The sequence below is a fragment of the Zalophus californianus genome, chromosome 3 (genome assembly GCF_009762305.2).
Source record: "Zalophus californianus isolate mZalCal1 chromosome 3, mZalCal1.pri.v2, whole genome shotgun sequence".
Lineage (NCBI taxonomy): Eukaryota > Metazoa > Chordata > Mammalia > Carnivora > Otariidae > Zalophus > Zalophus californianus.
The window spans coordinates 193,862,911-193,872,540 of record NC_045597.1 but is presented as its reverse complement, the minus strand read 5'-3'; the positions used below and the strand labels follow the sequence as shown (position 1 = coordinate 193,872,540).

The 9,630-nt window shown below is 59.3% G+C and overlaps 1 protein-coding gene across 1 annotated transcript; it reads left to right on the top strand.

The window, feature by feature from the left end:
* Positions 1–6,128: 6,128 nt before the first annotated feature.
* OTOS (otospiralin) lies at positions 6,129–7,554 on the top strand. Its single transcript, XM_027588025.1, has 4 exons — positions 6,129–6,213; positions 6,361–6,463; positions 6,598–6,624; positions 7,327–7,554. The coding sequence occupies exons 2-4, from the start codon at positions 6,406–6,408 to the stop codon at positions 7,509–7,511; spliced, it is 270 nt and encodes an 89-aa protein (XP_027443826.1). The 5' UTR covers positions 6,129–6,213; positions 6,361–6,405; the 3' UTR covers positions 7,512–7,554.
* Positions 7,555–9,630: the final 2,076 nt, after the last annotated feature.

The window sequence follows — 9,630 nt, the reverse complement described above, 5'->3', positions numbered from 1 at the left end:
TTCCATGCGTGCCCGGGGACTGCTTCCATGCGTGCCTGCGCACACTAAGATGATACTGAGTAAGTCTCGGGGTGTTGGGGTGTGACCCTTGCAAGCTCTCAGTACCCTGGAAGGAGGAGAATGAACGGGGAGCCCCCACATTCTGCATCTCCTGCTGTTCTCCCAGGTGGGACAGTGCGCCTCTCTCTCCAGGTCTCTGTCCTCCCATCTAGCCAGGACCACACCTATGACCTCGGGCAGGATTCTCATACCACCTTGGCGCTGAGGCCCTGGGCTGCCTTCTCAGGGCGTATTTCCCAGAAGAAGACTGGGGTGCTAGGAGCTTGGGGGTCTGGGAGCACAGAGCATCCAGTGTGGGCATGCCGTGGGGTCCAGGCACCTATGACAGCTCACGTCTAATGCCCCTGTCTCTCTGCTCTAAGTCATGGGCCTTTGGGGCACTGTCCCCCATTGTCCCCATCCCTGGCCCGAAGCCTGAGAGCAGGGTCTCTGACGGCAGTGGTCTGCCCCCCTCTCTGGCTGCATCAGGTTCTCTCTGACAAGCCCCGCTGGGCCCGCTGTGGAGACTCAGGTGTGCTGAGCCAGGAGCCCCACTGGCCGGGGGAGTTCAGGGCTGCAGCCCACTGCCTGTGCGTGTCTGGCTAGAACCCTACAGCTCTAGGAGGAAGCATCTTAGAAAACCCAGAGCCAGGCAGGGACGCACAGGATGGCCAGACTTAGCAAATAAAAATACAGGCCACCCTGTTAGATGAGAAGGTCAAACAGTCAGTGAATACTTTTTTAGTATGGAGTCATCCACCCTAGAATCGGGTCCCCTGCTGCCCAGCCTCACACCAGCCCCAGGCCAGGGTCTCCTGGGCTCAGGAGAATCCCTCTCACAGACCAAACTGGGACCTGGAGTTCTCACAAATCAGCTAAAGGTAAAGATGAGTTTTTAAAAGATTCGAATGGGCCTTACATGTGTTAGCTTTCAATTCTACACTGTACCTCCTTCGACCGTCTGTCCATCCTTGGGCCAATGCGCCCTCCCCAGGGCCACGCGGATTCCAGCAGGGATGGCGCCCCCTGGAGCTGGCTGCCGAATGCGCCGGCCGTGATCCCAGGTTTGTGTTTCGAAGGCAGGGCCCTGGGGATTGTTAGGGCGTTGGTCCCCATCTCAGCGTCATCCGGCCACACATCTCACTTACACTAGTTTCTGACAGTGTTCATCTGGAGTGGACCTTTCCAAGGCAACTCCGTTTTCATCCACAAAACTCTCTTCACGTTCATTAGATTTTATGATGTTTGAATCTTTTTCTTTAAAATGACAAGAACAGTCAGGAACTGTGGATTTGGGAACGAAATTTGTGAGCGTGAGAGGCGTCCCTTCACCTTGCAGGTGCTTCTCGAGGGGATGGGGATCAGGCAGTAGCCTGGAGAACAGCGCACGCAGCCTCGCACTGGCCCAGACGCCCAGGGACAGATGAGTGAGTGGCTTGATGCTAACTGGGTGACCCAGGCGGGGAACCGAACTGCCGTGTGTTCAGCCCATCAGCCCTGTCACCAAGCCCTACCCACGGGACACTGAGAGTGCTCCAGGCCCCAGGCACCCGGGCACGCCCCCGGAGCCACCAGCTGGAATGCATAGCTAAGCAGGAGGGCAGTGTCACTGACTAGGGCCGGGGACATGGGACAGAGAGACTGACTGTGCTCTGGGGACGGCAGAGGTTCCAGAGGGGGGCAAAGTTCCTAGGTTCAGGGAGGGGTAGAGAGGGAGGCCCCAGAGCTGAAGCTGTGCACATATTCCAGGGGCCCAAATGTGGGCTGGCCAGCAGGGAGCCTGGGGGCAAGCCGGCAGCCAGGGCTGAGGGTCCCACGCCAGCTGAGCTGTGGGGAAACTTCCAGAAGCAAATTGAGGCCGCGGATGGGAGCTGAGCTGATGGTGGCTGTAGGAAGGTCAGGGAAGAGGAACATCCGGAAGGCACAGGCAGGAGAACCCAAGTGTGTGAGGACCTCTGGCTTTAGGACTTCATAATGAACAAGGCTCTGGTTTGTGTTGGGACAGCTGGAAGGGCTGTGACCCAAGGCATCCTGCCCGCCCTTCCAGGACATCTGAGGTGGGCTGGGGGCTCGCCCTCAGGGGCCCACGCCCGGGGTCCGCCGCTCTCAGTGACCTCGGCCAGAGGCCACGCTGGTGTTCCTGAGTCAGACGGCAGAGGGCGCCCCAAGGCCTCCTAACAGGAGCCTCTGCTGCGCTCGCTGGCAGGACGTGCCCTAGGCTCCACCTGGTTCAGGTGAAGACGGGACAGAACAGGAGGCTCCCAAGCCAGCCACCTGGCTTGCTCCCCGCCAACACTGCTGGCAGAGGCCGCAGCGCCCTTTAGCCGAGTTAGCCTGGAGGTAGACCTTGTCCACTGTGCCCTCCAAGGCCCCTCTTGTGCGAGCAGAACTCACTACAGGCAGGTGGGAATTTTGGAGGCCTCCGATGCAGCCACAGGGAGAATCCTGTGCAGGGCAAGGGCCGGGGCTGGGCGAGCAGGGGACCCAGGCCCCACCTGGACCCGGTATAGTAGCATCCTGCTTTTGGAGACCGGGGGCTGAAATCCTGGCTACTGAGCAGCTCTGCAGGTGGTTCTGATGTGCGGTCAGGGTTAAGAACCTCTGCTTTAGACAGTGGCTCGCACAGCCTGGCCCTGAACCTGCTTAGCACCCTCGGTAACATGGCAGATGTGCAGAGTCCCAGGCCTGGCCCCGAGCTGTGAGGCAGGACTCTGAGAAGCGGGGCCCAGCCATCTGCTAACATGTACAGGCGATTCTGAACTCCCAGGTCGAGAACCTGCTCATGCCTCGAGACCCTACATGTGCTCTGGGGGCCAGCAGCATGGGCATCTCTCCAGAGCGTCTTAGGAATGCAGATTCCTGGGATCTCCCCCAACCTGCTGAATCAGCACCTGCATTTAACAGGATCCCTGGGCGATCTGTATGTCATGTGAGGACTGTTGCTCTAGGGATCCCACTGAGCAACAGCAATACGCCAATCGAGGCTGGCTGTGCAGAGCCCCAATGAGAGGCACTGTGGGAGGGCGGCTGGGTGAGGGGGGAAGGGGCCCTTGTCTGGGGGCAGAGGAGTTGGCCTCCAAGGTGGGGCCTTCCAGGTGGGGTCCTCCAGGTGGGGTCCTCCAGGTGGAGTTCTCCAGGTGGGGCCCTTCAGGTGGGATCCCTCCAGGTGGGGCCCTCCATGTGGGGTTCTCCAGGTGGGTCCAGGGAAGGTCTGTGTGCAGGCCAGCAAGGGAGAGTGGCTTGAAGTACTCAGGAAGAGAGAAAAGGTGTGGGGGTGGACATGGGGAAGACCTGAGTGGTTGACCCAGGACAGTGGATCAGGATGCTAAGTAACACGGAGTTTTGGTGGTGGTTTTCAAAGTTTCCCCCCTTCATAAAAGAAATAAATTAAGGAAAATATGTATATCCAGAAAGAAGAAAAAAAACCCACACCCATAGCTCTGCCACCCAACAGCATCACTGCTCATTACTTGTACGTTGTTTTTTCTAGATTTTATTTATTTATTTGAGAGAGAGAGCACAGAGGCAGAGGGAGAAGCAGGCTCCCCGCTGAGCAGAGAACCCTACACGGGACTCAATCCCAGGACCCTTAGGATCATGACCTCAGCCAAAGGCAGATGTTTAGTCTACGTAGGTATTTTTTTATTATTAAGAAAATAGTTATAAAGATACAGTACATGTGACTTTATTTCCTTTTTCCTAACATTATAGGAATGATTAATTGCACATCATCTTCGGACACGGAGCTGTAGGTGATGGACAATGAGCCATTGCCCTCTGTTGTGGAGATGAACAGCAGCAGGTCCGTCCAGCAGGTCCTCACTGCCGTCCATGCGCTGTGCAGTTCTGCAAGGCTGCCGCCGAACACGGTGGTCTCAGCCCCCACAGACATGCGGGCCACGCAGAGGGCAGGGTGTTTCCCACTCTCCCACCAACCTTCACGTCCTCAGCCCCCCACGCAGTATCAGGTCTGGCTCTACAATAGCCCCGGGTCCCCCAGCACCCCTAGGGGCCGTGTTGGGCAGAAGGCTGGAGCCAGAAGTGGGCCCAGGGGGTGAGGTTTAGGATGGACTCAGGAATCGGTTCTCTGGCCTACTGTGCAGTCCGTGGAGCCAAGGGGCTGCAGAAGGCCAGGCTCCGGGTGACCAGGCGGCTGATGCCACAGACCACTTAGTGGAAATAAACAGTAAGGGCTGTGGGGTTTGTTGGTAGTTTCGAAGTGTGCCAGAAAACGAAGAAAATTATGAGTGCAGAGCTTAAAATTCCCAGCTCAGGGGGAAGATAAAGAACCAAAAATCTTCTGTGTTGTGCAGAAGAGGGTCAACAAGGAGGCCCCACCGCCCTTCTGGGTGGCCCTCTGCGGGAGTTCCCGGCACCCTCATGGATGAGAGGACCTCGCTGCCCCCACACCTCTGTGCAGCGTGGTTCACGCTGAGCACCCGCTTCCTCCTGGGTGCCCCGAATCGACAGCAGGCAGGGGTGCCCCGGGCCCAGCCCCCAATAAAAACCCTGGGCTCTGCGTCTCTCCCGGGCTCCCCTGAAGACAGCACCTCACGCCTGGTGGTGGCCTGTGTAACTCCAGGGGGAGGGGCCCCGGAAGCTCAGCCCTGGTCCCCCGACTTCTCCCTTCCTGTGCGTTGTACCATTTCTCTGTTACGAATCCCAGCTGGGGGCACGACCTCTGCTGAGTCTGGGGGGGCCCTGGTGAGTCACCAAGCCAGGTGGTCCTGGAGACACTGACACAGCTGCCCTAAAAGAATTCGTTATTTCTTGCAGGCACCGAGTCCAGATTTCTGCAAATAAAACCCAAGGTCTAATCTGGTGGGTGGTTGCATCACAAGACAAGTTGAGTTTCTGGGCTCTTGAGCCATTTTTTATGAAGGGTAGGGTATTGTTGGGCACGAAGGGGTCTCGTCACTTGGATGGGGACATGTGGGGAGATTCTGGAGAAGGTGGGGACCTGAGCCCCTAAATTCTCCAGGAAGTGCCCTTCCTCTGCCTCTGGCGGGTTAGTCCCCCTTCCTGGAGAACCTGTAGTCCCCCCAGAGTAGTTGTCTGTGGGGGGCTGCTGATTCTCCTCAGGACCCCGCCCCCACCTGTGACTCTGTTTCCAGGTCTGTGACCAGACCCTGAGGCACAGCTGTGACTGAGAAGGTGAGGCATGCAGTGTGCCCTGGGAGGCTCCACATATGACCATTGGTGTCACCCGAAGCCCAGGGAACATATTGGGGTGGCTCAGGTGGAGATGGTACGAAGTGCTGGCCTGGGCCCACTTGGCAGAGACTCTGGATTCGCAGGGTGACGAGGAGTGGCTCTAACCATTTGTGTTTGTGCAAAACTTGTCCATGCACGAGGCTGAGATGCCAGCTCTTTCAGTCCCCAGTCCAGGCAGGCGCCCAAAGGCTTGGGGAGACCAGGTGTGTGTTGTTTGACCTGCTCTCCGCCACTCAGCACCGCAGCTGGATTCAGTGGGTAGGGCCACGAGGCGTGGCTGCCATCTTCAGCTGCAGCCCTGAGGTTTAATCAGAGCTGATCCACAGAGCCCCTAAGGTGTCGTCCATGGCATCCCTGTGGCTGGGACGGCTGCCTTCCCGACGACATGCTTAATCACTGCACACAAGCAGGGAAGCTCTGGTCTGCAGGTGTGCAGTGGGGCTGGATACCCACACTTCCTGCATGGCCTCTGCCCAATGGCGTCCTGTCTGCAGGAGTGCTGATCCGTGGCTGCTTGTGGCTCCCTGAGGGCCCCCCAGAGGCAGCTCTGCAATTACCTTGTTCCTGGAAGGGGGCATCTCTGCCCCAATGTCAGCCTTAGAATGTCTTTCTCTCCCGGTGCAGAGGAAATTGTGTTTATTTCGAGCACTGGTGTTGAATTCAGTCCTAAAATTCCCGGTCGTGCCCTGTGCAGAAGTGTTTTCCTCCCAGTTTGCTCCTCGGATCGTTCAAGGTCCTACAGCCGGCAAGAAGCCCTCAGTCCTCGGGCCGGGGATAAAAGATTCAGTTGGACGGCTCAGGAAGGTGACGTCCACCTCCTTGCCCCCCCTCCGTTTATAAAGAGGAGCCTGCAGCAGAGGCCCATCCCAGCTGCACCGGCTGAGCACCCGGAGTGCGAGGCAACCTCTGGAGGGGCAGACGCGGGGTCGCGGCCTCCAATTAGGAACTGCCAGCTGACAGGTGAAACGGAAACTGCTATGAAAACCCTGGGAGCTTGTCTGGTTACCAGAGCTGTTTTCCAGGGACTTGCTGGGGGTGGGGGTGGCGGGAAGAGGCTGGGGCCCTGATGGGGGGCTGGCCCCACCCCCTGGGTCCCTCCCGCTGCAGGTGGACCGGAGCTTCATCAGCTGGTGGAGCGCCTGCCTGGGGGAGATGAAGGCCTGCTTGGTGCTAGGGCTGGCCTTCTGCCTCCTGCTGGGACCTCTGGCAGGTGAGTGGTGGCTCTGTCCCTCCTGCTGTCTCCCTGGCTGCGTAGGCAGCTGGTGTGTAGGGCTGTGCGGCGGGCGGCGGGGTGTCCTGCCTTGGGGGGCTCTCCAGAGTGACTGCCCTCCTCTTCCTCTGCAGGGGCCAAGCCAGTGCAGGAGGAGGGAGGTACTGTATTGCCCTCTTATTCTTTTCTTGTGTGTGTTTGGGTGGGATGGGGTCGGAAGAGGGACCCGGGTGGGAGCTGGCTTCTTATCCTGAGCAAACGAAGCAGGAACCCTGGGTCAGCTCAAGGACAAGCTATGCAAGCAGAGGGACACGAGCCTCTTCCCTGGGCCCTGACCTCCAGCCACCTGGGGACACGCAGGGCAGGAGGGACTCTCTGAGCCCCGAGGCTTGGCATTCTCACCTTCAGCCTGGACTCACCCCACGGCCCTCCCACCCCAGTCCTACCTCAGTGCAGTGGCGTCCGGACTCCGGGGCTGGGGGCTGTGGTCTCCCCTGAAATCCCAGCAGGATGCCCCCACACCCTCACCAGGGTGTTCCCTCCCTGCCCAGCATCTCCAGGACAGGGGCCAGATTTCCCCTTCCCTCCCCCTTCCCTCTCCCCCCCTTCTTTTCCTCTCCCTGAGCTGTCCCCCCAGACCAGGAGTCCTGAGAGGGTCATCACCCAGATGACAAGGCTCCGGGATACTTTCATGGAGGACCAGGGGTGTCCCAGGTCCCGGCTCCCAGCTGGGAGGGCCCCTTCACCACCCACCGCCGCTGCACTGCTGGGCACCATCCACCTGCCCTGCGGCACCACGGAGGGGCAGCTTCAGGGCAGGACCGGTGGGGACAGCACCTGAGGCCGGTGGTGGTGTCTTTCAGGCCCCTATGCCGAGCTGCCCGCCATGCCCTACTGGCCTTTCTCCACCTCTGACTTCTGGAACTACGTGCAGTACTTCCAGACCCTGGGGGCCTACCCCCAGCTTGAGGATATGGCCCGCACCTTCTTCGCTCACTTCCCCCTGGGGACCACGCTGGGCTTCCATGTCCCCTACCAGCAGGACTGAGCGCCAGCCTGGATCCCTAGCCTCATGCTCAATAAATTCCTGACTTAAGACGCACAAATGCTTCTGGCTTTCTTTCAGGAAAGCCCCAGTCAGGCCACGTTTCCTTTCTTATTTGACAAATGAACCACACTCTTTCTCACTCAGGACCTGCTGTAAGTGTCACGCTCTTACCTAAGCTCACAGCCCCTCGGGAGGGCGGTGCTGTAGGTGCCCCGGAGTGTAGGGGGGAAACTGAGGCAAACAGACACCAGGGCACTGCCTGACTTATTGACGGGACCCAGATCCAGGCAGCCACACCCCAAAGCCCCTGCCCTCAGCCACGGAGGCCGGCAGCAGCCGGACCCCCAGCGGCCACCCCTGGGCTGGGGGCCCTGCCTGTCCCCCCTCCCTACAGTGTACTCCCGAGGGCCGTTCGCACCAGCGCAGCAGGAACCCAGCCTGTGAGGAAGGGCCAGGGCCTGGGTGCTCTCTGTCTGTAAGGGGAAGGCCCCCGAAACCTGGGTGCCAGCACGACAGGCTCAGGGCCTGTGGGAGGAAAGGGGCTACCTCCCCTGGGTGCTCTGCAGGGAGGGAAGGCCCAGCAGGCCATTTACACAGTGTCTCGGGGACCATCCTGTGGCACTGGGCCAGCTCCTGCACAGGTGGTGAGCCCCCACAGGCAAGCACACAAGCTTACAAGCTGCAGGCCCTGCTGGTCACCTTCCATCGGATGAGAGGAAATTGCTCCAATGGGCTACAGCCAGCTTTTCTTTTAAAATAAAATAACGGGAAACAGTGTGTATTTAAATATAGGTGGCGAAGAAACTCCCCTGGGACAGGGCACAGCCACCCAGCCGGGTGGGGAGGGTGCTGGAGGGTGGGAGGTGCCCAGGACAGCAGGACGGCCTCCGGCGGTCGTCCCTCCCACTCCAGCCGTGCTTCCTGCCACCACTGCCGGTGTCCCCCGGGGACATTCTGCAGAGGAGGCCTAGCCGGTGGCTTTAGGAAAAGCCACTAACTTCTTCATCTCTTTCTTTCCCCACCTTGAGCTAGTGTGAATTTGGCTTCTGTAAACTAACCTCAACAGCACAAAAGTCCGGATTCACAGGATAGCCAGGCGAGATGTTGGGTCTTGAAGTCCCCACTGGGGACAGCTGGACTCGACCAAACATACCAGGCAAAAGACACGCTTTACAGCGGGATTTCCGTGTTGTTCACTAGCGTGTCAATTCGAGTGTGTGCACGGTCATATTCCCCTCAGATTGTCATGCTGCCAGTTAGGGCGCGCGTTAAAGAACCACAGCTCTACCCCCCTGTCGGCAGGCTGCTCCGGAGGAGCAAAGTCCAGGCTTGTTCCAGGGAAAAGCATGTGGTGCCCTGGCCGGACCCCTTCCTCGGGCTCGGGCATCAGCAGCCCACAGCTGCCCCGGGGACGCCCAGCTGCATTTACGTTCTTAAAAGGCCTCACTTCTGTCCTCTTCTCAGAGGAAGAACCCCCACCTGGGGCCACCCTCGGCCAACCCCCTACCTGCTGGGCTCGCAGCCCCTGGGGCATTCCACTCCTGGTCAGGACTCAGATCTGGCTGCGGGCCTCCCTGCTCACCTCAGCACCCAACAGGCTCAGTTCTCCTCTGTGCACCCCCTCCTGACTCCCCCCCACTGCAGGCAGACCTCGTGGGGGACCCTCCACTTCCTGCCCCATGCCCTCAGCCCCTCACCACCAATGCTGCACCACTGAGCTCCTCACCAGGAGCAAGCCCCACCTATGGCCACTGCCTCCTCATTCCTGCCACGGTGGCTGGGAATGGGGCTCCCGTGATTTGAAACCACTCAGAAGAGAAGCCTGTTGGTGGCCAGAGTTGTGGCTTCCCTGGTCTGACTTTCGCTCGGGTACTTCAGGGTGATTCATGTCACCGTGACACCTGAGGCTCACCCACACCCCCAGCCTTTCCTCCCCTCTCCCTGAGCCCTGCACTGCCCACAGGGGTCACTGTCCCCCTCAATCTGGGCTCATTCCCTGTCTTCCTGCCCTGCCCCCCCACCTCTACTTCGCTCACAACCCAGCCTCCAAGCCTACCTACTTCCACAAGTCTAGCTCAAGTGTCTCATGCTCTCCCTCCCTCCCCCCTTTCCTTCCTTC